Consider the following 26,459-nt stretch of genomic DNA (forward strand, 5'->3'; position numbering starts at 1 on the left):
CCCCCTTTGTGGCTTGGCGCTTGTAAATTTATGGGCCTGCCAGATCAACGAAGAAAGGAGGTTGTCCGAGAAACTGCCAGTGCGTGAGAGCGAGCAGCAGAGCATAAGTACAATTGTGGCAAACACTCATTTTACAAGTCACTGATGGACAATTGAGTTACTTGGTAATACTGACCATTGGACTAGGTTCAAAGAGAAATGTGGAAATATTGTGTTACGCAGAACTCCTGATATATGTAGAATAAAGTATTAGGTATTCTGCTACAAATGTAATATCTGGCCAAAAATTTTCTTAAAAATCAGCCTGACCTCATTCTTTTAAATCACCAATCATTCACTTTGGCAGGAATGCTTGTGCCCACGAGGAAAGGATTCCAACGCATAAAGAAACTATGAAGTGATTAGAATTGAGCCATAAACTTTTATTTGGACATTTATCCCATCATGTTAAATGTGCTGTCGATGTGGTGAATAATGTCAATCGGTCATGACCATTGTCAAATCCACAAATAAACTAATGTCAGTGGGATACTGTTAAGTTCCAATTGTTTTTATATACCTGAAATTGCCCATAGTTTTGATATTGCACACAGTATACGCATGTGGAGCGGGTGCACAGCAACCGTATTTCTATTCCCAGCCACAACGAACATCAGTGGCGAGTGATATCAGAACCGGCCCAGCCCCTCTCCCCCTCCACCTCCATCACCAATCGGATTCGGTGACCCAGGCCACTCTTGAAAATAAGGGGATCCTGGTCTTCATGAGTTTCCACCCAGGTCAACAAATACATTTCACTCAACTTGACCAGTTTGATGATGTATGGTCAGGCAGGACATCAATGAATGAAGAGATGCCTTCATCCATTGCGTGGGTTGGGAATGGCTGGGATTTTATATGAATGTATTTAAAATTACATTTCCAAAACATTGCTTAGCATTGCACAGCCCAACACAGAACTCACACTCACTCGATTTAAATTCACATTAAATTAGGCAATCCTACATCCCACCCCACCATCGCCACCACCTGAGCAGATGGTTGGTTCGGGGCATCGTGTTTCATCTGCACCCAAGCCCATGCTGCACCGAGCACCAATCGGTGCCCAGTAATTGAAGGCGCTTGGCTTGGGAAAGGGCCAATCCGAGAAAGTGATCTGACCTAGCGAGCTTGAGGCAGACACACTAATCGCATGGCCCGCAGCCAGTCTACAGTTATAGACAAAGCTCCATTAACAAATTTAAGATGTGAATGGCAAAAATATATATATGTGAATTACTGCCGGTTTGTTTTAATGTAGGTTGGTGGCCATCAACAATGTTATAGTTGTGTGTTTCAGCCAGACAGTAATGAATGCAAATGTAAAAAAAAGGAAAAACTTAGATGACAATTTGGCAGTTGCTTATGGCACTCAATGTATATTTTGCCTGTTTACTTGATTATTTTAAATAATGTGCTGCATTTATATTTAACATTTTTATATAATGCTAGAAATCAAACACGCAGACATTTTGAGTGCAATGGTGGAGCTAATAATGTATTCTGCTTGCCCAAAATTATTTCCAAAATGTAACCAAAGATGAGAGATTTAAACCAAAAAACAAACGATCTTACATGATATTTAACAAATAATGAAACTAACTTCATACATTATCCCTCACTTAAGGGTGAGGCATTTCCACATAATAAAGCATGCAGATCACGACTTACATTGCTTTCCCAAGCCCTGTGCTAGCATCTGATCTTTCTCAATACATAGTTAGCCTCTGAAAAGAGTATGGATGGTCAGGCATGAGCGATTATGGAAGTAATAGCAGTGGCGTGATGCTTCTCAAAACTGGACGTGAGATACATCTGCAGGTGGAAATAAAGCTGGAAGACATGAAGCCTTTTCCAGATGAGATAGTTCCATTGGCACACGGACCTCTGCTTAACGGTTACTTACTGAGTATCTGTATTGCCTGCTGGAAAGATCAGGGGTCGTGCAAGAAGCTGTAAATGGAATGACAGGTCACATAGGCCAGCCCCGCACATGCCTTAGGCACGGGTATCACTGTTTCGTTCCTTAACTGATACAGCAAAATTCGCAGCATAACCAATTGCTTTTTTGCCCCCATGCATACGCTTAACCCAAGTAGCATAATTCAATTTTGTTCCCACAGATTCTTTTCCCAGTATCATGACAGCAGTGTGAAATTTCAGCAGATCTGCTATAAAGAACTGCTGAAGGTGATGTCAGATGGTTAACTGCAATGGAGAGGGCGCCTGTTTGTTTTGGAGGAATATCAAGTGCAGAGTCCGAGGCTGTGCACTTTATATATTTATAATCTCAAACGCGACACTGCTTGAAGATGCAAAACAGCCCAGGGAGCTTTGCTGTCCTAATCTGCCAAATGAAATAGAATGTGACATTGGATGAGTTGCTTTTACACACTTGTCATGCAGCAGCGTTGATCTTATAGCCATTTAGCCCTTTTATGGACGCTTTTATCTGCTGAATGCGAGTGCTTTAATACTGTGATATTGCTACCAGATGAGACGCAAACTCTATCGTCAACAGTTTATTATGCTGCTTTTGTAAACAGTTTTGGTCTGCAAATTCTTAATTTTGTGTGTGCCAAATGTGAGCACATCCAGCAACATGGTCAATTGGCATCATTGTTTGCACAATGATATTTAATTCATTCATAATCAACGTTTTTGGGTTTAGATCGCATTATTTATAAATGTGTCGTAACCCTCACTGCTTTAGCCCACCAGGGTGTTGAAGCAGATCTGCCATTCTGGCGAATTGCCCGATGATGCTGGATGCAATTACCAGTGAAACGTCGTACTCAAAAATTGTAAATGTTGTGGTTTCACGCTTCAACACACCGGTGGGCTAAAGCAGTGAACTATTTGTCTTTTGTCAACGTGACACTTTTTTACTGATTGGCCGTGTCGGGTGGTGGAGGGTTACGACACATTTATAAATAACGCGATCTAAACCCAAAAACGTTGATTATGAATAATGTTGGTCGCGAAAGCCTACGTGTTAAACTGATATTTAATTCAACTTTTCTTTTTTGAGGTCTGTAAATTATGTCATGGTTGTAATTTTTAAGTTCCTGCAGGACGTTTCGTTTTTTTCGGGAAGGTGGCATCACATGCTTAATCACATGATTTTATTCGTTTAATCAATATACACATTCAGCTCATGTGACTGGCGAACAAGTCAACACAGCCACTGGCATTTTCCTTTATCTGTCCTTGTCGACAAGCTTCCCTCGGGGGGAAAGAATGCAGGGTGGATTTAAACCAGGGGCGTTTCTGTGTCTGGGCTGGACAAGTGAAGTGCTCAGGGCGTGGCCTTCCCCGTGCCATGTGCTGATCTTCAAAGCTCCATGTGACGTGATTAGCAGCATGTAGCCAATCCGGGGGTCACGACCTGCTGTCCCTCCCGCATCCTCCTAAAGGACATCACACATACGAACAGCTTGGATACTTATTTATGTCAAGTCTCGTGGACATGGTGGGGGGGGGAATTGAATTCCACCATTGATGAGAAGACTGTCCAAAAGAAACAGACACAAATTTAAATGCTGTTTACGAAATGGCTCTTGGCAGCATGTGCTAATTTCAGAACATGTGCGTTCATTTTGGTCAAATCCACTGCTGGAGGAGGGCCTCGCCATACTGTGTGGGTTCGTGGGGGGGTTATTTTACAATACTTCACCACACTCGTCAGCGTGGGTTGTGAAGGTGGGGAGCGTAGGCAGAAGCAGAGAAGGGCAATACAACAATGGATCTTGCAATACTGCTAACCTCTGCCTAGCACAGCCCCATAGCCTGGAATGCATGGTGCTGACCCATCCAAGCCCTATCCAGGCTCAACTAACTTGAGCAGTCTATAGAAAATCAATGTGTAGATAATAGGATTGCTTTAAACATGGAATGGAAAGCTTCACATTAATACGCGCATTACATATACAGTACTGCACTGTATTTAAACATGGATTTAAAAAAATAATGTTCAAAACTCTAGTCCAATGTAAAATTGACCACGTGAAAAAGTTTGCTGCATTCTGAGTATGACAGATGCTTTAGCTCATTAGGTAAACAGTGGTGCAGTGTACGAGTGGGAGCGAAACTGGGTCACGTGAAAGTTGAAACCATTGGCAATTGCAGCGGTAATTAAGACCAAATCTGATTTGCCATCCAGAAATAACAAAGCCTTACAGTATTTCTCATGGTGCTGCTGGGTGTGCTTATGCCTGGCAGCACTGTCTGAATGTATTTCTGGCAACGCGTTGCCAAACTAGACCTCAGGAGGAACACAATGGGCCGAAGGCACCGCCAGTCTCAAAATCAAAGTCCCGTGCAAGGGCCAGCGGAAGTGACTTGGATGATCAAAACTATTAGGTGACAAATTCAACACGTAGGCTTTTAGCGAACACTGTTATTCATGATAATGCTTTTTTTGTTTGTTAGATCGCGTAAATGTTTCGTACACCCACCTCCACCCGGCACAGCCATTTTCACTGAAATAAGTACAAAATTACTGACGACACGTGCCTTGCACACAGCACAAACATCGTTAATTGCATGCCTATTACCTGATTATATTGATTAACTGACAACTTAATATTACCATAATCTTTTTACATATAAAAACATTGGTCCTCTGCAGTTATTGGTGCACAGTGATGACATCGCATTACCGTATTTCAGAGTGAAAACGGGAAGACATCGTCACACTTCTTCAATAGCCTGAAGAGGCTGGTTGTAATCACCAGCGAAGCATCGTACTTAATTGTAAATATTGTGGGTTTGCTCTCTAAAACACCGATGTGAGCCGTACTCGGCTTGTGAATGTTGTGAGTTTTACTTTCCAACACAGGGGTGTGCTGAACTAGTAACGAATTGGCACATTTTGTTCACGTGACAAACCTTTCTGATTGTCTGTGTCGGGTGGAGGTGGGTTTACGACACATTCACGTGATCTAACCCAAACAACTTAATGAATATTACGTTACAGTTCAGCATATTACTCGTATTCATTAATTTGTATTATGTTCATAGAAGCTTCGATCTCCGTATTTCATAAGAGTGGGTTCGTAAAGACTGCTTTAAAAATGGGCATAATGTTATTTGTTTAATTACATGACAAACGATATTGCACGTGTTTGGTTATGAATCAAAATGGGAGCAAAACGATCATATTCATCCAAAAAAGATGGTCTAGGTTTAGCTCTGGAACAGCGATGGGCCGGATTAACTCCCTCTGTCTTTATTAAATATAACCAAGGATAGGTCGAGGTTAAGTCTAACAGGGACCATATATGTTTTGTCGACTGAAGATTAACTTGTAGCACAACTGAAGCCAAGTAATTATACATAACGTGATGACATTTAGAAAACTTGAACATGTTAATTTTTTCAAGTTTTATTGTGAATCATACCTAAAGGGTAATATTACTTCCATTAATGCATGCAGTTAAAAACTTGCCGTGGTGGACGTTTTTAAACGTGTACATGAACTAAGGTCACGCCGTGGAGCAGCTCTGAACCTCACAGACCGAGTTTTGATTCCTGGCCCTCTTTGATTCCTGGCCCTCTTAATGTTACACTTGGCTAAAATCTCCCTGTGTGCTTCAACAAAGGGAAACTGCCACTCACTGCTGCATTGGCCAAATTTGCTTTAAATTAGAAAGCAGCGGCTCACTTAATAGACTGTTATACCAGCTTGTTAAAGTCTCATCGTGTCGTGCACTGGCAGCAGGTTGCCCGACAGTTTCTGGGTTTTGTGGACCTTGTTCCAAATAACTGCAAAGGCAATGTTCCCTAACAGCCAACAATCTGACCCTTTGCTTTCATCCATGCTCACCAGCAAACTCATAAAAAAGAAAACTATTCAATGAGCTCTGAGCTACCCAGGCCCGTAAAAAAACAAACTTCTCGGGAGGCACGTCCCTCGCATTGCTCACTCAACGCGAGCCGCAGGGAGAGTGTGTGTGCGATAAACGGGGGCCGTGTCCTCTGCCACAGCAGAGTGCATGTCAGGTACAGCATTAAACATGTCAACACCCAGAAACTCTTAGAGAAGGTGTATGTCAGTAAATTAGATATGTGTGACCGTGCCAGGCTGTAAATAAGTTTAGTCTCTTTGGCTTGGTGGCGGTGTGGTGAGTGCATCACGTTAAGTTGATTTGTTTACATTTGTAAAGTAAGCATCGGTTCTATTTTGTACATGTTTAGGTCCTTTTGTTAATCCACTTTTGGAGGAGGGCCTCTCCACAACATGCGATCCGTGGAGGTTGTTCGACCATATTTCTCCATGCTGATCAGTGCGGGTTGATGAAGGCGGGCGAGCACAGTCGTGGAAGCATAGAAGTACATGACAACAAAGGATTTTGCCGCAATGTCCTCTGCTTCCTACAATGTAGCCCTGTGACGACCAGTTTTTACATTGTGTTCCTATCCAAGCATATACACAACCCTGCTTAGCTTCCAAGATCTGTTGAGATTGGGTGCATTCTCCATGATTTTATCATGGGCGAATATTGATTAATAATTACAATACTGTGGTGTATACAGCATGCACTGCACGGGCTAAATGTCTCAATAACACAGCCACCGTTGCGATGGTTTTCTTACATTGACATGCTCATCTCTCACAATACAATGGCCACCGCCACAGCTTGGGTGGTGCCCGGTTTTCTTACATTGACATGCTAATCTTAAATCTTGACTTAAAGCTTTCGTGACTGTAGGAATTTATACTCTTTAGGTCTTTTGGTAAAGTCACGAAAGACCCAAAGAGTATGCTAATCTTACATTAACAGATTGACATGCTAATCTCTCAATACAATGGCCACTTCCACAGCTTCGTCGTTGTGGAGGTATATCAGCGCTCCGGTCTTACATTTACATGCAAATTCCATCTCTAGCCCTGCCCACTTACCCTTGGGCTGCACCCATCTCAAACCTATATAACATCCTGCTTCAGCAGCACACCCGCTATATGTTTTCGCCTGATGACGATTGCTTGTGTTGCGATCGAAACGTCGTGATATTTTTATTATTTTTCTATCTACGTGGCTTTACCGAAAGACCCAAAGAATATGAATTCCTGCAGTCATGAAAGCTTTAAATCAAGTTTTGTTCATATTAAAAAAATGCAACGCATAGGCTATACGCAGCTTCAGTAACCACCGGAAATTCCAATTCGGCACACCACACACATGCTTATTTTACCCAAAATGTAGGAGGCCCTTTGCCTGATTTACCAATGACAATATTTTACATTCTGTATATTAAAATGTTGTCAGTTTTATATATATCCGTTGTGTTACGAATATTATATTTAGTGCGAAAACGTGTTTTTAAGGCCTTAACAGGCGAAACTAAAACATTAAAAACGAGACAAAAAAAAATAAAGCTGTACAAAAATATTAGCTCACACACACACACTTTCCTCCCACTTTTCCCATCACAAAAATAAATTCCCAGACCTTGCTGCCACTGCTGTACTGTGCCCTCCATTAATGTCAGTGTGAGTATTTTTTTCCTAGCATTTATTTTTTTTGGAAAAAACTGCACAATGCGCTTTGCATCAAGCAAGTTGTGAAGCCCTGCTGCAATGGATAATTTAATAACGTAGTGCTCACTACATTCTATGCTTGTCAGTGTGTTCTCTGTAGCAGCAACAACAGCAGTAGCACGCTCCGTTAGCTTTTCCTTTGGCTCGGACTTGAAAATACTGGTGTTGCCATGGCATGGACTTCTGTCTTAAGTTATCCACTTTTCCACTTTTCCATTTGGCTCCCGCAAACGTAGGATATGGCTTGCACATGAAAATGTTGCGTGTGGATTTTCAGGGGCGTGTTCCCTGGTTTTTGAAGTGCAGTGGGTTTTGGAACTTTTCAGGGGAGGGAGAGAATTGCCTTGAATAAAAACAATTCATTCATAAAGGGGAATGTTCCGCTGACGTTCCCCCACGTGTGTGGCCTCCTGAGGGCTGCTGTTGTGAACATACGGAGGTGTACATATTAACTGTGAAGCGTATGTTTTATTGCTGAAAGGAATTACTATATCCATCAAAACCTTTGCTCATGGCCAGGTATAGAAGTCACTGAGACACAGCAAACATTTAATCGCACGCAACGCCAAGTATTTCGAGTAAGAGCAGATCGTTCCTGTTCACAGCTTGCTTCTCTCTTGTTCATACTCATTCATGAAGAGTTCGTATACATATGTATTACTGGTATGTATGTTCATTATGTGACAACAGACTTAGGGGGCACATTCATGGTCAAAAGTATTTCAAATGGTTGTTACGGAATAAAAGAGTATGCTATTTTAAAGATATATAAAATGGGGCATTTTTGCCGTGTGACTTTGCCCTCCTCAAAGGAAACATTACATTTTTCTAATCTCAGAATCCATTGCTAACGTCAGTGAATGCGGATTACCATTATTCACGTGTTAAATTTCTTCACAATGTTACAATTCAAACAGAATTTAATTAATAAAATCCTTGCATGAAATGTATTGCGCTGGGACTGCATGGAAGAACCATACCGGTAATAAATCTACTAGGTATGCTTTTTTTCCCCTTTGAACATTTTTTCAGTTTAAATCTCTCAACGTGCACCGCGTGATGAGATGAAGCGTGAGAAGGCTTCTGCATTATTAACTTGTGCTCAGTGCTATTGACAGTGTGTGGTTTTAATCATTCTTCTCAGCTGCTGTAAATCAATCTTTAGTGCTTCCAGTCAACAAACATGGCCCAGTTTCATTCACGTGCAACTTGAAACATCGCACTTCCTGTAATATTTCACTTTTTTTAAAGATTAATTTTAAGGGTAGCGTATGTGTGTGGCGTAAAAATGTGATGCTTCACTGAAATATTCCTGAATAATTCACTGACTAGTTTTATGTTTTCCACTGCAGTCGTTGTTGCTGCCCATTATTTATTAAAATCGTGATCGACTGATTATTAACTTAGCGAGACTGTCTTGCAAGTTTGGAAAATTCCACTATGGTTATTTATGAATCCACCTATCAATGATGCCATTATTTAACATCTCATTTGTAAACAATTATAAAGCGCAGTATTCAATTCCCCCACTAGTCTAATGATTGCGTCTCATCATGCACGCTGGTTACATCTTGCGTTGCCTCCGAAACGTCGTGATTTTTTTTATTTTATTTTTTATTTTGATGTTTTACTTACGTGACTTAACCGAAAAAACCTAAGAATATACATCTTGCTCTCTAAGAGTTGGTTTTGTGTCTCTCCAATCATCAACATCCTTAAAACAGCAGTGGATAGGCAATATCTGCTGTTGCTGATGATGATGACATTCATCAATCTAGAAAGTAAGGTCACAATAGATAAATATGTTATTTATATTGAACATTGTGCGTAAAATGTGTGCATATAGTTCATGGGCCAGAGCAGGAATTGGAACCACATCTTAGTCACACTGATTTATTTTTTGGCAAATAAAAGTGGGTTATTTTGATAAGCCACTCATTGCAAATAGTTACCACGTATTAAACTGTTGCTGGCCACATCAATAAACTACTAAAGTGATGCCACCTTGGGTGGCACCGACAAGTGAATTATCTGGTTTGGGCTTGTGGACCAATAAGGTCCTTGCTCACTGATTGCATCGCCATGTCTTGTGGAGTGCAGGAACAGGATGACCCGAATAGACAGGCGACGAGCTGGCCCGACTACTACATCGATCGCCTTAACCAGATGGCAACGGTGAGCAACGCCCACATCCAGCAGCAGAGCTTACCGTACACGGCACGCGCCGGCTGTGCAAAGTCAGTCCTCAGTCGGTGGTATTTGCTATTACTGGCCTTGGTGGTAAGTGGCGTGCAAAGTATATCCAAACCAAGCAAAAGCGGAGGATTTCAAGTTGCTCGCTCAAGGGGCCCCGGATTCATGAAACAATATTGATGCATCAAATATCTTCTCAAATAAAAAGGCGAATAAACACAACAACTTAATTAACGTAGAGACACAATATGGTTCACCTACTTTTTTTCATCATCTTACAACATCTCTATATCTTCTTCTTGGTTCTTTCGGTAAAAAGTCACGTAGAAGGGAAATAATAAAATAATAAAAATAAAACATAATAAAATAAGAATTATTTAAGAATGATTTTATTATGTTTTATTTTTATTATTTTATTATTTCCCTTCTACGTGACTTTACCGAAAGAACCAAGAAGATGAATCCCTGCAGTCACGAAAGCTTTAAATCGAAATCTCTATATCTGGTCTCCGTATTTTATGTCACCTCACAAGTATTTTATGAAGTGAAAGGGGGCCCCCCAAGATTACATTCATATTGGACTCCCAATGGTGACGCTTGCAGAGGAAACAACCTATGAGCTTGTGTGGCTGCGCCCCCCCCCCCCACCCCCCAGATGCAGTCCATGTTTGCGTACAACCAGGAGGAGGTGGAGACACGCAACAAGACGGTGGAGGGCCTGAAGACTGCTCTGCGCACCCAGCCCATGAGGTAAGGCCCGCAGACTGGTGGAATATGGAAGGAAGGGGAGGGGTCAGGAGGAAAGGCTGAGGCGGAAAGGGTAAGAGAAAACAACAGGGCCTGAAAAGGAGCTGGAGGTATTTTAACAAACGTGTTGTGTAGTGTTTTGCTAACATTTCCGTTTTTTTGCACGGGCAGAATATGAATTGACTCACTGACATTTTGCACAAACTTAACACTTGCTATATAAAGGAGCGGTCGGATGTGTTTCCGTGTAGATGTCATGGCACCCTTTGATCATGTGCTTGAATAAATGTTGCCACTTTTATGTATAACTTGTGAAATTAAGCATCTTCTTAAAACCACCTTACAACCATAATAACCCACGTTCCATTTGCACGCCATGTCACAAATTATAAACACACCTCTGGTAGAGCAAACACATTTAAAAGCATATTTTTAAATCTCAAAATGTGGGTAAAAATAAAGTCATTGCTCTTGAAACTATATTTTAAATATGTATACATTGGGGAAACAGACCCTGCGCTGAGCAGGTGGCCCATTCACCAGTGGGTTTGCAAGGCACCCAACGTGCATGACTGCTGCCAGTGTGAGCTAAATTGGAACAAATATGTCGTAATGTCACTGCATGCCTCCCCCGCAACATCTGTTTTCTGCATCTGCCAGGTGCATGTTTCAAAGCTGTGCCGAAGGATTTTTAATTTGAGGTCCCTAGCGTAGCATCCCGCAACACAGTTGGGCCCTGACCTTCTGATCTGCAAGGGGTCTCCATGGAGACGGAGCCCCAGGTGTATTGCTTGCAGTCCTGCTGTTCTCACGAGCAGATCTGTGTTATGGGAACCAAAGGATATTCGTTGGATTATAACATACTATTCTCAATTATTCGTGAAATAATCCAACTTTTATTACATTTGCAAACATGCTCACTGATTACATTTCCATATTTATACATTTTTTAACGACAGTACATTTTTCACATTCCTTCTTAAAATTTTAATTTAGAAATCCAGCAGAAAGGATTTCTGTTGATAATATATGCATATACATATACTATAATGGTTTATTATTTGCAGTACAAATTATACATTTTGTTTTCTCTGTAATCAAGTATTGCATGAAATCTATACTGGGAACAGAGCCTCATTTATTAGAAAAAATGTGTTGCTGCATTCGCAGTGGTGCACAAATAACAAAACTTGGCACATCTATCAAAAACACTGCCCTAAAAATTAGAAAACAATTTGACATGGTGGTATTTTGGAAATGTCCCTGCTTTATAGAGCCACCATGAGCTGTTGTCCTCATTCTCAACTTAGATGCACGCACATACCCTCTTAAAAAAGCATATCTTTGGCAATTTTTCAAATATAATAGTATTACCCCTTCAAAGTTCCAGGGGAGGGGTATTTTTCTCTGTTTTCCTCGATGCCTGGAGACAGTGGTTCCTGTGCAGTAAAATGCGGAGTAAATCCTGTCCAAGGGATGCCTCAGAAGCCAGGGGAATTATGTGGCCGAGTGTCCTACAGAGAAGCACCACATCAATACGAGGCTGTGCCCTGCCTTGCCTTGGTGGACTGTGGGATACTTTTGTGCCTCAATAGGTTTGGGTTTTTTTGGGATGGAAGGAGTGAGAGACCCACTGAAGCAGAGGGGAGGCATGGCCATTCTAACCCGAGGCAGGGTTCTGTTGCTCCTTGTCCATAGGAAACCACTGCTCAGGCTGGTTTCCCCCATAGCTGAATGAGGTGAACATCAAACGCAGGTGGCTTGTGAGCCTTTATAAAGGTAAAGGTGCAGGCCTGCAATATTTTGCTCATGCCGCTGCTGGCAGAAGGGCCTCCACTTAAGGAGCCCCTTAACAGTATTTGGCCTACTCTTGCATGCTGGCCAGAAGCTTTGGAAAAGGTGGGAGTACCTACACTTTACACCACCACAAAGGACCTGCCGAACGACTATCTATGGTGTATCCATTCCATTTTTACTGCCAGATGGATAGAAGCGGAGCGGGGGGGGGGGGGGGGGTTTAAGAATTTTGCACATTCAGTGTGCTAACCAATATAGCACGGCAGCTTCCCTGTAAGTCATTAACTTACCACAAGTGAAAATGCATTGTACAAATACAGTGTGCAGGCCACAGTTTAAATAAAAAACATAACTCCTGAAACCCCAAAAAAAATCATATTTTCTCCGACTGAAACTATGAATCGTGGGACTAGCCGTTGGCCATTATTTGGCAGAACGGTGTTCACACACAACAAATTCAGAAATAGATTGGCAGAAACTGTACACGAGGAAAACTTGTTATTTAAAAGATATGCATTTGTTTTGCATCACAAAAATACAAAGTGTTTTATTGTCACACAAAAAAAACACGGTGTTTTATTGTGACCGTGAAGCAAGATGTACTTGTTCCGACAAATTGAAGCCCGAAGTGCACGCCAGGCAGCCCTTTAAAACACTTTTACATGTGGAGAGGAAATTAACGTACAGGGGTTGTGTATAGACAGATGTGTAGTGACTGTGATTGTCACTGTGTGGTGCCGGGCTTATGAAGTCACGGTGGATAATGTGTTGGCATTACGTGTAGCCCGCTTACTGGGCGTAGTACCAGCCCTAGCGGGGCTTGGGTGAGCGTTGGTCAGCGCAGAGGCACCACGTACAGTGTGCGGTGCAGGCTCCTGGTGAGGGAGCGAAAGAGAGTGTCAGCCAGCCAGGGTTACGTTGGGGCATGATATGCTGATTGACCTGCCGACACGTGACCGGATGATATTGGAGGGTGGCCACCGGTGGACGGGGGCCCCTGAGCGGTCACGTGGTCTAAAAGAGCTCTCGGGAGCCTTCGGGAAAGAGCTTGAGAGATCTAGAAGGTGGGCGGGGCGAGGGGCGGGGCGAGGGGCGCAGCCAACCTCAGCCCAAGAAGATATAATGGGGGCCCTGTGAGGGGCTCGGGGTTCTTCGTGTTGCTGGTGATGAAGATCCACGTCGGGTAAAAGAAGCCTCTCGCCACGCGGTCCGGGACCCAGCTTGTGGTCCGGGCCGGGATAGCGAACCGTGTCTAGTTCTGCCGTAGCGTGGCTAGATGAGCATTCAACACCCAAGTGTAGGTTGTGTTAACGTTATGTTGATTTATTTAATAAATAGTGTTGCTCCCAAGACAACGTCTGCGACTCAATTGGACTCACTACAGATGTATAAAAAGATTGCACGACTCTTGAATAGTTGCAATAGCATTTCCTATACAAATTGATGAATGCTGGTACTGTATATGTATATGTGTGTGAGGTACTCATTTGACCTGAGCATCTGGTTTGGTGTGTAATCATCAGTATTGGAGCAGACAAAGGTGGCTGGCTGGGTGTGGTACTGGTCACCTCACCCCCTCTTATGCTGGCCGTTTTCAGAGCATGTTAACAGCACTTTCCTCTAACAATCTACATACCTGTACAGGGCATATTTTTCTTCGTCGTGTGTGGGTATATTTCTGTTGTGTGTGTGTGCTTGTGTGTGTTCACTCTCATTTCGCTCATGAAGTGTTTTCCGTTTATATTCATTCATCTTTAATTTATGGGAACCGATACATTTGTTTTGTCGTAAACTAATAACTATATTTCATTTTGCTGTTATGTGCGTTGATTTGAATATAGAGTGGGTTTATTTCGTAGTCCATGAATAAAGCAACAAATGTGACAATTTCTCAAACGAGTGCTGTGGGCAGATGATAGAGGACAAAACCAGCAGCCTTGGGATTACGAGTGCATTGGGATTCCATGTCACTGCTACTCAGCCGTTGGGTGTGTTCGGGGGTGGCTGTAATTGCCATAGAAAACCAAGATATTGGCAGAATCAGTGCTGGAGTCGTAATACGGTACAGCTGTTTCTTGAGCTCAGTTATTGAGTCAACCTTAATGGTAGCGTGTCACATGTTACATGTCAGTCCACTGCTGGATGAAGGTCTCGTGTTGTGACCAGGACAGTGATATTTAAAAATGTACCTATTTTGAATGAGAAAACGCGTGCATTTGTGTCATTTCTTCACGTAAAGTCCTGGTCACAAAAGCAAAATTTCTGGGGAATAATAGCCATTTTCTTTACCTTTGAGGCATAAGCAATTACAAAATAACACTTACTACCCAGGAACAAAAATTGTGTTACATAGTAATTATAGTAGGTAATTATACAATTTAAATGTATGTAGCCACTAACTGCTGCTGCATTTCTCTATGTGGAATGCACTGGTAACGGGGAGAATTGCATAAATCTGTACATTTATTTAAGACTAAAGCAGGAGGACTTCTCCACAACTCTGGTTGTCCACCTGATGATGCTAGTAGTAATTACTGGTGAAACGTCGTAGTCGGCTTGTAAATGTTGTGAGTTTTACTTTCCAACACAGGGGTGTGCTGAACTAGTAACGAATTGGCATGTTTTGTTTACGTGACAACCTTTACCAATTGGCTGTGTCGGGTGGTGACGGGTTGAACGATACATTTATATTTACACGATCTAACCCAAAAAACTCGATTATGGATGATATTGGTCGCGAAAGCCTACTACGTGTCAAACTGTACATTTCTATATGAGGGGCTAGTCAAACAGTGGAGAAGAGGAAAGTATTGAGCCTAGACTTCAATGGGGGAAGAGAGTTCGCAGGACAGATGGCTGGGTGGATGGAAAGGGATATAGTACTTATTTGAATGACAGAGAGGGTAAATGTATAATAATTAATTATTTGATAATCGCTTTTCCCTTTTTTTCTGGCAACAAAACAGGTGTTAAGATGTTTAAACGCCAAACTGAAAGCTTTTACAAGGAATCATGTCTGTATTAACCACAATACTTGCGGTCAGAATGCAAACAAAAAAGATACTTTAATAATATATGCATTGTCCTTGAAACTGATTGCTCAACACCAGAGACAGCTTTCTTTCGAGCCTAGTCTCAACCAGTGTTAGACCAGAGGATGCCAAAAGGTGTACAGCACAAAGACAAGCATTGTCAGAGTAACGAGAGCTCGGGGTTTAGCAGCTACATCATGGGACCTCCTTTGCCAGTACCAAAATATGAGAATAGGTTTTCCCTTTATTATGGTTAATGCAGACATGATTCCTTGTAAAATGTTTCAGTTTGGTGTTTTAACATGTTAACATCTGTTTTGTTGCCAGAAAAAGGGGAAAACCTATTCTCATATTTTGGTATTGGCAAAGGAGATCCCATGATGTAATTCATTATTTACCCAGCAAGACATACTGAGTCCAAGACCTTTTTAAGAGGATCCTGCATTGTACGTTTTATATTTAGATGTCATCAGCCAATTATGCATGCGGGAGGAAACCGAAGCACCCACAGAAAACCCACGCATGCAAAGAGGCAACAATCTATTACAAATAGACAGGACAGATGACATTAGTCCACACCTACTGGTACCGCCTTCTCCTCGAAAGCGAGGTTATGGCACCTCCTCAAAGCCCAATAGGAGGGGAGTTACGGTACAATGTGTGTGTTCCCCCAACCCTGTCACCTCCACAGTGCTGTATTATAGGTGTGCGTGGCCACCATTGGCAGTTTGCGATGGCTAGAGACAGATATGTGGTTGGGGGAGATTTGTTGACGAAAAATGTGACCTTGTGAAGATTACAGGCTAATGGCACTAACCTCCCTTCCCTCATGACGTGTCATTGCCTCTGCCTGTGCAAAGTCCACTCTTAACATGTTTGGCCTGCCCTGGACTCTGAAACTGAATGAGCAACAAATGAGTTTTTTTTTTATGATAGTATCTCAAACCGCAGCAACGTTGCTGATCTGACAGTAAATGAGGCAAACGTGAGCGCTACCAGAAGTATGATGCACGCAAGTATGTGTTCCAGAAACAATGGATGAATCATCGAGGTCATGGCTGGTTCTGTCCATTTTGATTAAGCAGATTCCTCCTCGCAGACATTTTTCTCATCTGCAGTTTAGAAGAAAAATGTGTTGGCTCCACTAATGTAGGTCCTCACATGACAGCTTGGCTAAACACAACTTTATTGATATTGGAAAGTCCCCATACACGTTGTTTATGTTTCTTCTATATAATTGCTGATCTGATGAAAGATAAAAACGAATTGGGATATGAAGACTTTTAAAATCAGTGTGTGTGTGTGTTTGCTTTATAACAGATTTTTTTGTTTGTATTAATTTGACAAAGTTTACAACAAAAATGTCAATAGGAAAATAAAAACCAAAATTTAGATTAAAAAAACCTCGAACGTACAACATAATAGGCATGTTTTATATTATAAAACCATTATAGGAATGTGTTTCGTGCCCGGTTTAAGGTCTGCTGTCTACTTGACAATAAATAATGCAGTGGTTTTTTAACAGCAACATAACGTAATAACATTTGATTTCGTTACATTTTACCACACTGATGAACTCCCAAGTGTACTGACAGTCCCTTGTGAACCCACTGCTGGATGGGAGCCTTTCCACACTCGGTTAGTAATGGGGGCTTGTTTGACCATACTTCACCACGCTGGCCAATGTTGCGTTGGTAACGGGTAGTGCACGTATTATATGCCACTGATGTTATCTGTGGCAAGGACTCGAGGAATGCACATTTTGAAACATGCATTTAGATTATTTGGCTGATGTACATTTTCACGCGATAAGCCACTTCGATGAGCTATTGTTTGTGGCCAAGTGGCTTCTGTAAGAGGAGCAATAGCTCAGTGTGCCCTCCTGAACCTCCGATTAGCATGGTTGGTGATGTATGGTGCGAAAGAAGTTCAAAATGCATATATATTTGGTAAAAATAAATATAGTTTAGTTGTAGCTTTTTTTATTTATAGACATTTTATTACCTTTCCTCTACTTGTTTTGTATTGTTGTGTAACCTTCTGACCCGCCCCTACGAGACATCTGTGAAAAAGAGCTTCATAGCTCATCAGATTTCTCCAGGATAAATAAAGATTCTGATTGAGAAATTCAGGTTGCTGGGTTCATAATACAGTTTAATGTAATTATAGAAACCCTACCAAAATAACTCTAAGAAAGTATGACTGCATCGTATTAGCTATCTCCTCTCTAAGATGTGGAGCCATTACTTTGTAAAATTCAATCAGCTGATGAGAAGAAATTAAGAGGTTTATTATAAATCAGTGGGATATTTATACATGAGAGTACCACGTTTATATTGTTGGCTTACACAGTATTTATTGATTCTAGATTTGAAGCTTTCGTGACTGCAAGGATTCATACTCTTTGTTTTTTTTGGTAAAGTCACATAGGTAAAAAATAAAATGAAAACAACTCAATTAAATCTCCATTTTCCAGATATACAAACATAGACATAACTTCAACCGAGATGAGGGATTCAAATTGAGCAATCATTGGAAGGATGTAATTAACCAAATTAAGCTTTAGCTGCCGTGCAGTTTACTGCTAGACAGCCAGTTTAGATTTATTTTCATAATCATATCCTTATTCCCAGTCTGTTACCCCCAGCTTGACACACGACCATCACCATTACCACATGTTAGTGTTCATCTTGCACATTTCTAATTTGCCCCCCCGGCAGCATAACACAAGGCTGCTTAATCTTAGCTTTCTTATCTACTTCCGCCCCCTGCATCACAAAGCTTCAGTTTGAGCTCCATGCGTTGCCTCCCAATGCCCTCCCCGTTCCTTACATCGTTGCCTCCCAGTCCACAGCCCGCCCACACACTCACCATGCCCCCCCTCTCTCCATCCCCCGTGACTATATAATTCCTCGTCACAGCCATCTCTTAGACACACTTAACCGGTTGTGCTTTCGCTACGTTGTCCCCACCTGAAGAAGGGCGCTTGTGTTGCGCCCGAAACGTCGTGATTTTATTTAGTTGTTTTCATTTATTTTATTTTTTACCTACGTGACTTTACCGAAAAAAACAAAGAGTAGTATTTATTGAGTCTCGCTATGAAATGAAAGAACAGTTTTGAATTTGCAGGGAGAGAACCGTTTCTCTGCAACGAAAAACAAGAGACAGTTGTCATTTTCATACTCTTCTCACAATCCTGTACTCGTACCACAAAAATGAATCTGTTTTTTTACGTAATAAAAGGCCAAGATAATATTCTTGTGGAGCTGTTTTACATTCTCTAGGATTTAAGGAAAATTATGGTGAAAGAATGACATTAAAAGGAGCACAAATTGAAAGGTTAGACCAATTTTAAATGAACCGTGTCAGTCTTCTATATTCATTACTCCTATTTCTTTGGTGTCGCTATCTGTTATGTCTTCCGAACTTCTTCCGCTGTTTCAATGCAATGATTATTGTTGCTCGGAAAATCCTGTTTTAGCCAGTTACCAAACTAGTTTTTGGTGACAACTGCCCACAGCCACTAACAACAGAATCACTATTGGGGTGGAGAGGAACCCAGCCAGCAGCCAGCCAGGAAACTCGAGGCATGGATTTGTTTTTAAAAAGTAGTATGATTGTTGGTTGTAAGACGTTTGACCCCAGTATTGAGCCCACTTCCTTGGCGAGGTTTTTAAACATGTTGCCTCCGTCTGCTTTGCTAATCCGCACGGGCCGCTGCCGGCCACAGGTTCGTGACGCGCTTCATCGAGCTGGATGGCCTCTCCTGCCTCCTGAACTTTCTCAAGAAAATGGACTATGAGACGGCCGAGAGCCAGATCCACACATCGGTCATCGGCTGCATCAAGGCCCTGATGAACAACTCACAGGTGGGTCTGCTCAGGCGGCCAACCTCGCACACCCCACCCCGCCACCGCGTCGCCCACGTAACAGCCGACTGTGAGCTTCCTGCTTTGTTTCTCTCTTATGGCATTCTTCGCGAGGTTTGTTTGCAGTTTTAAAAGGTTACCATACTCCTTATTCTACTTTCATATGGCATATGAAGAGCAACTATACGAGATTTGACTTGTAAGTGATTGAGCCATTCAATTGCTTTGTCTGAAAAATATGGTGAATAGCAAACACAAAAGACTTTTCGAGTTTACATATCAGGCATTGGAGCTCGTGCGGTGACCATGAAGTGTGTTGATCAATCTATTTTAAATGCAGTGCCTCATATCCGGCTGTCACATGTGCACCCTGACCAATTAAACGCTCATGCCCAGTGCAGCTATTCATCCATGTTGCAACTGTTAGTTTGTATAGATGTTCCAAATCTTCCCTTTTCATGCGCAATTATTTATTCTTAATGTCACGTACGTGTGCTTACTTATATGCATTTCCCCATGTTTAAAGCAGTTTAGGCCTTTTTTTGTCCAGTAACCTGTGCCCGGTGGTGTAACTGTGATTTTCTCTTGTCATCATCATCAGACATGTTTTATCCACTAGTGGATGTAGGCTTCCCCACACCATCGTCATCCCTCAATGGTCCTGCGATGCTACAGTCCATCTCACTCTTGTACAAGAGCCGATCTCATTGCTCCATCTCCACAATGATTGTTCTCTCAGGCGCATTCTCCCCTTTGGCGACCATTTGATCACCAGCCTCATCTATCGGCAAGCGTTTCTTTCAGCCATGATGAGGCCTGCCCAAGCCCATCCATGATCCATAACAATGAAAATTACGTCTTTGATTGGTGCTTTTTCCCTAATACAAGTGTTACTATTCGGTCTCTTAGTGTATATCTCCGTGCTTATGTGTGCACATTTGAAATTTAAATTCCCAAAAGAAGGTAAGGGCCCAACTGTTGTAGAGATGGAGTGATGTGATCAGCTGTTGTGCAGGTGCTGGAGATATAAGGGATGGTGACGATTTGGAGAGGCCTTTTTACAACAGTGAATAAACCATGGCTGCTGATAATGGTGATGAACTTGACAAATATGGCTTCTCTCAAGCTTTATAACCTCCTTGAGTATCATATAAATACATAAGAAAATAAAACGTGGCTTTGAATGAAGGTGGGGTATAAGCAGGTTGACACTACGCGAGGAGTTTGACGTTAAAACGTTAGCGTTATGCGACTCAGCTGGGCTATGAGAGCTGTTTGAGCAAAGGGGTACCCAAACACGTATCTTACAAAGGTCACGTAAACACAGAGAAGACACTAGACCTCACCCGTTCCACACAGTCCACTTCCCCCTAACATAAACACGGATGATTTACCAGACATGCTGTAAAGTTAAATGTCGCTTGAACACAATCACGAACTTGCTTAATCAGTGGTCTACGGAAGACCGCACTTTGATTTGTGTGTGTGTGAATAGTTCCAGATTGTAATAGGTGAATCTCAAAATGCAGTAAAGTATTCTGGTAATTGAAAGCAGTGCCTTGGTTTCCTCTGGGGAAAAAAATACTGGCCTTGTGCACACTATGAGGGCACAGCACACGTACATAAGTTCAAAAGTTCAGCGATGGAAGACAGCATAATGTATGTATGCTGAACTTCTTCTTGGTTCTTTCAGTAAAGTCACGTAGAAGGGAAATAATAAAATAATTAATTAAAATACAACATCATAAAATTAAAATTATCACGACGTTTCGGCCACAACACAAGCAGCCATCCTCAGGTGAAGAAACAGAGCTGTCGGAAAGACAGCGTCCCTTCTACGTGACTTTACCGAAAGAACCAAGAAGATGAATCCCTGCAGTCACGAAAGCTTTAAATCGAACCGTGCTAATCAGAGAGGCGGGTACTAAGCCAAGTTTGTACTGATCAGACCATCACTGGTCGTCTCGATACAGGTACAACAATTCACCCGACTCGTGATTCAGCGAGTTGTCACACTGATGGCAGTGAAGCAAAAGCCATCGTTGTCCTGTACTTCTATACTGCCGTATCTGTGTTCCCCGCATTTATCAAACAAGACTGGCCAGCGTATGGCCAAATAACCCTCACAACCCACACGGTGTGTTGGAGGCCCTCACACCTCCAAATAGCACGGTTGACTATGTACGGTGCGAAAGAAGCTCAACATGCATACATCCAGCAGTGTATTAACAGTGGTCTCATATGTTGGTGTTTCAATACTTTTGAGCCCAGTTAAGCTATGGGTGGTTGCTTGAGTATTTCTTTTTAAAATAGTCGCACACATACACATGGAGTTCCAACGCTTTCGTAATTGTGAACTTTTTGTTCAGGAAGCAGAAGTGTGGGGATTTTTATAAACTGCCCAGGAAAATCCGCCGAACTGTACACATCTTGCCTGTAAACAACGCATCATTGATACAATGCACGTGATGCATTGATACATCTCTTCTGGGTGTGATTTCACTCCTGTGCATTGTGAACATTTAAGCGTGCGAACAACACTCTCACGTGGTCTCTGACTTCACATTAAAAAAAGGTTCGGATAGAGGGGGAAGTCACAGAATCGTACAAATAATAACAATTCGCCGAAGCACAGGAAGCGCAACTCTTAGGTTTTTCCCCAAACTTTACTTGTGATGATGCCACGGCCAGCCTCTTAGGCTAGAAATCCTGTGGTTACTCCACACACTCCCAACTCTGACACCGGGATCAGCAGCTGTTTTAAAAAAAAACACTCTTCCTCAAGATCATTCGTCTCCAACCGCCTCTGCCCATCAAGTGCGAACGTAGGTTGACCGGTCGTGTGAGTTTTCACGGTTGTGCTGTGTTGTCGCTCTGAGATGTGCTGTGTTCAGGCTGTTGTCGCGTGTTGTTCGGCGTGATGGTGGCTTCTATTGCTTCGTCAGTTCCCGAAGGGGCTCCCAGCAACGTCGACCGAAATTCCATCATTCAGAACAACACGCTGTACGACCCCCGTCTTGTTCTGAATGCGGGAGTGGACTGTGTTCTGTAATCGCAGCAATTTGTTGTAATGATTAGGAAATCTGTGGTTACTCCTGCCTCTTTCGACATTTATGGCGAGATACATGGTGTCGGGTCCACCTTGACTTCTCATACGCGCGTGAATTCTTTCACCGTCATGTGAGTTCCTCTCGTAAAGAAATGTGAGTTGGCTTGGGCAGGACACGTGTCGCTAGACGGGATGATGGCTGGCGATTGAGACCAACCACTGAGACAGAGGCAGCCAAAGAGGAGAAGCGACCGGATATCACGTTAGCCCCACGGAGATGGAGCAATGAGACCGGCTTGTGTGCAGGTGCTGGGTGGTAGCGACTTGAGGCTTTGATGCAGCAGTGGATTGATCATGACTGCTGATGATGATGATTCATAACTGGTACTTAATAATACATAATGTGCTGTAGCCAGTAGATGGCAGTTCAGAAATGGATTCTGTGAATCGGTCTGTATGGAGTTTAGAATGTACGTGTCGGTTTGTTTGAGTACCCATACAGAAATAACTAAACATACGCTCCTGAAAAAGTCTGCAGACTCAAATAAAGTGCACCATTACTGTGAGCTCTAAAACAAGCAGAAATGCAATTCATACAAATTAAATAAAAGTGTATAATGTATTGCTATATTGTAATAGTGTACAGTAGAAGCCCTCTTAATGACAGTACTGTAATTCGTTCCACGAAACCGTTCGTCAAGTGAGTATAGGAAATACATATTAAAGGCTTAATTCGTTCTGATAGCATGGAAAAGTTACCCGTTTTCACCCAAAGAACATCTTTATAATATTAAAACTATTGATATTAATTTATAAAGATACTAACAACATTATAAATACATAATATTAAAAGAAGCATGGTTAATTCATGCATTAATTAATATTTACTGTACCTATAACAGCCCATCATTAACATGGGAATGGTCGGTAAGCGAACACATTGAGCTCTTTGGAGGTCCGTCGTTAAGTGATTAGTCGTTAACAGGGGTGGTCGTTAAGAGGGGTTCTACTCTACACTATACTCTACACTATACACTACACATTGAGCTCTATGGAGGCACTACACTACTATACACTACACTATACACTACACATTTAGCTCTATGGAGGTCCGCCGTTAAGCGATTAGTCGTTAACAGGGGTGGTCGTTAAGAGGGGTTCTACTATACACTATACACTACACTATACACTACACTATACACTCCACATTGAGCTCTATGGAGGTCTGTCGTTAAGCGATTAGTCGTTAACAGGGGCGGTCGTAAAGAGGGGTTCTACTGTACTGTATTATGAATGTGTGTAGTAAGCAACCAGTCCATACAATGAGTGGGATGAAAGATATTTGCTTGTCATTTGTTCTTCATGGCTTCTGAAGAGAACACCCAGTTGGCATTGAGGCACACGCACAGCATTTCCTCAACCACTGCAAGTTGGGAATCTGACAAACACCATAACCTGCAGCGGGAGGAATAACAACATCTCCTAATACTTTCAACAGATGGCGTTGCTTAGCGATGGCTTTAAAAGCGGGTGTTTTTTGGCAGAACGGATCTTGTTATGTCTGAACATTATGACAGTTAAAGGTAACTGTATACGGCTGCCAGCCACAGGTTCATTGTTAATTTACAAATGTACATACTCGTGGCGAAAATAATCATCAGGAATTACCCTGGGGAGCTGCGGTGCAGTGAGTTAGCGCACTACACTATGAACTTAGCCACCTGAGTTTGATTCCCGGCCATGGCTGACACTAGCAGCGATTGATATCTGATCCGGTCCTGGGCATCCCCCCCCCTTCCTGCTCGGACCAGCATGGTGAAGTATGGTCAAACGACCCCCATAACCGATGAGACATGAGAGGCCTTCATCTAGAAGTGGAAAAGGTGAACAGCTTTGAATTGTTATCTATTTAATAATGTACCCAAAATCTATTGAGCTACACAGGACACATTTCACTGTCCGTTTTTTCCTGCAATATTGTTTACGTTGTGAGAACGTGCACGTGCATGACTTTGACATTTACGCACGCCTGTGCTGAATAGTGAACTGTTCTGTGGAGGTAGACAGAGGACCCTAATATAAATACTCTCGTGGCCTCCTGAGAGTCATTCCATCAAACAAGTAAATCACCACTGACAGACAATTCCTATGTAAACACTTAGAAATGATTCACCGCACCTTAAATGTCCTTATTCCCTACGAGAAATGCTTTTGCTTAAAAAATAATATGGAGCGGAGCCCATTTCCACCAGCCCCAGCCCTGAGCCTGTGATGAAAATTCCACATTCCTCTCCCAGGGGCCAGTCTATCCGCAGGACGCGGACACTGACACACGCGCTGGGTCGGGGTGTGGGCTGTCTTCACAGGGCAGGGCGCACGTGCTCGCGCACCCCGAGAGCATCAACGTGATCTCGCAGAGCCTGAGCTCGGAGAACGTGCGCACCAAGGTGGCGGTGCTGGAGATCTTGGGCGCCGTGTGCCTTGTGCCAGGCGGCCACCGCAAGGTGCTGCAGGCCATGCTGCACTACCAGCAGCACGCCGCCGAGAGGACGCGGTTCCAGGTGCTGCACTCGCTCCCCCGTGCCAGCACTCAACGCACTCCTCCTCTCTCCAATCCTTGGCTCGTCAAACCTTGCCCTCACCCTACGCTCTCCTCACCGGAGCCTCCCCTCGCCAACTCTCACCCCGCCAACGTTCACCTCGCCAAATCTCACCTCGCCAAGCTGCTTCTCAACAGCACTCCTTTCGACAACCCTCTCCTCGCCCCCCCCCCCCTCTCATCACCAGCCCTCCCCTCACCGTAGCCTCCCCTCGTTAACTCTCCCCTCAAATACCCTCACCTCGCCAAACCTCCCCTCACATCATGAGCCCAGGCCTCCACCTTGCTCCCCTCGCCAAAACTCGTCTCGCACCAGCCCTCGCCTTTGCTGCTACGTTCTCGCACAAACTTCACGTTTGTTCAATATTACTTTCGGAATCTAAGTGTTGTACATGCTTGACCCTCTGATAAATTCACCCAGAATTTGGGGTTGAGCCAGGATGGGCGACCATCATGAGTTTAACAGGTGCCATAGGCTGTTGCGGGGCTACAATTGCAGCCATCAGACAGTGCAGCAACATCTGTTGTTGTGATGTATTTTGCTCTTACGTCTATGAGCCCCACCTTCACCAACCCACACTGACCAGCTTGGTGAATTATGGTTTAAAAAAAACCCTATTGCTGATGATGGCATGTGGAAGCCTTCATTCAGCAGTGGGTTGGTTCACAATTAACTGGATGTAATATTCGTTTTATCCCAAACTTCTCTTGCAAAATAAACCTTTGTCTAAAAGGGGATTCAGGCCTGTCTTAAAATAACATTGATTGATTGTGGTTGACATGGGCCCTGGTACAAGGAATGAAATGCACCACCCACCTTCTCCAATTTCCCCACTGTTCGTAGGCCAGTAACTGGGCCTTTCCTAACCCATGGGCCCCGTTTAGTTTCACCACCTCCATACTCAGTAGGTATGCCACTGTTGATGCTGATATGCTAGAAATAGTGGTGAAAACGTCCCTGTTGATAGCCGTGTGTGGCCTGCACCCCAAAGGATTAACACAACCAAAAGTCGAGCGATGTGTGCCAGTGCATGGGGCAATCTTTTTTTTTTATTACAGACACTGATCACCGAACTGGACAGAAACACAGGGAAGTACCGTGACGAGGTCAGCCTGAAAACAGCCATCATGTCCTTCATCAACGCCATCCTCAACGCTGGAACGGGACAGGTGTGTGTCGATCGCCACGCACAAGAGCGATAGCACTGCTTAGCCTGCCTGTGCCCACGGTCGCGAAATGAAATACTCGTTGCCATTGAATAGTCACGTTCATACACAAATAATTTACATGCATCCAATTGGTGTTGCGTTATTGTTAACATTTGTCAATGCCATCTTTTGGTGCTCATTATGTTCTCATGGGCAAAACACTTGTAGTAGCAGGATTTATATGATTCTTAGTTTGCATACATTAAGTTTTAAATGTGAAGCTTCATCATTTGTAAAAAAAAAATCTGAACTAGATTTGTATTTGTAAGATTAAGTTTGCATTTCTAATTAACATTCGTCATTTTTTTTTTATATAGTGTGAATATTAAAATGTTTATTCCTGTGCCAACCATTTGAGACATTCCTCATTTAATATATGTCT

At 42.7% G+C, this 26,459-nt stretch overlaps 1 protein-coding gene across 4 annotated transcripts in view; it reads left to right on the forward strand.

Moving 5' to 3' along the window:
• Nucleotides 1–26,459, forward strand: part of LOC133347126 (disheveled-associated activator of morphogenesis 2-like) — a 109,567-nt gene that overhangs the window by 44,561 nt on the left and 38,547 nt on the right. For all 4 annotated transcript variants that reach the window (XM_061559116.1, XM_061559115.1, XM_061559118.1 and 1 more), the window contains 5 exons: nucleotides 9,683–9,757; nucleotides 10,431–10,525; nucleotides 19,082–19,220; nucleotides 24,636–24,830; nucleotides 25,928–26,038. In XM_061559116.1, coding sequence (XP_061415100.1) covers nucleotides 9,683–9,757; nucleotides 10,431–10,525; nucleotides 19,082–19,220; nucleotides 24,636–24,830; nucleotides 25,928–26,038 — 615 coding nt within the window. The remainder of the gene's footprint in view (nucleotides 1–9,682; nucleotides 9,758–10,430; nucleotides 10,526–19,081; nucleotides 19,221–24,635; nucleotides 24,831–25,927; nucleotides 26,039–26,459) is intronic.

This window comes from Lethenteron reissneri, chromosome 25, assembly GCF_015708825.2.
Source record: "Lethenteron reissneri isolate LAM-NWPU_2019-01 chromosome 25, ASM1570882v1, whole genome shotgun sequence".
NCBI classification, from domain to species: Eukaryota; Metazoa; Chordata; class Hyperoartia; order Petromyzontiformes; family Petromyzontidae; genus Lethenteron; species Lethenteron reissneri.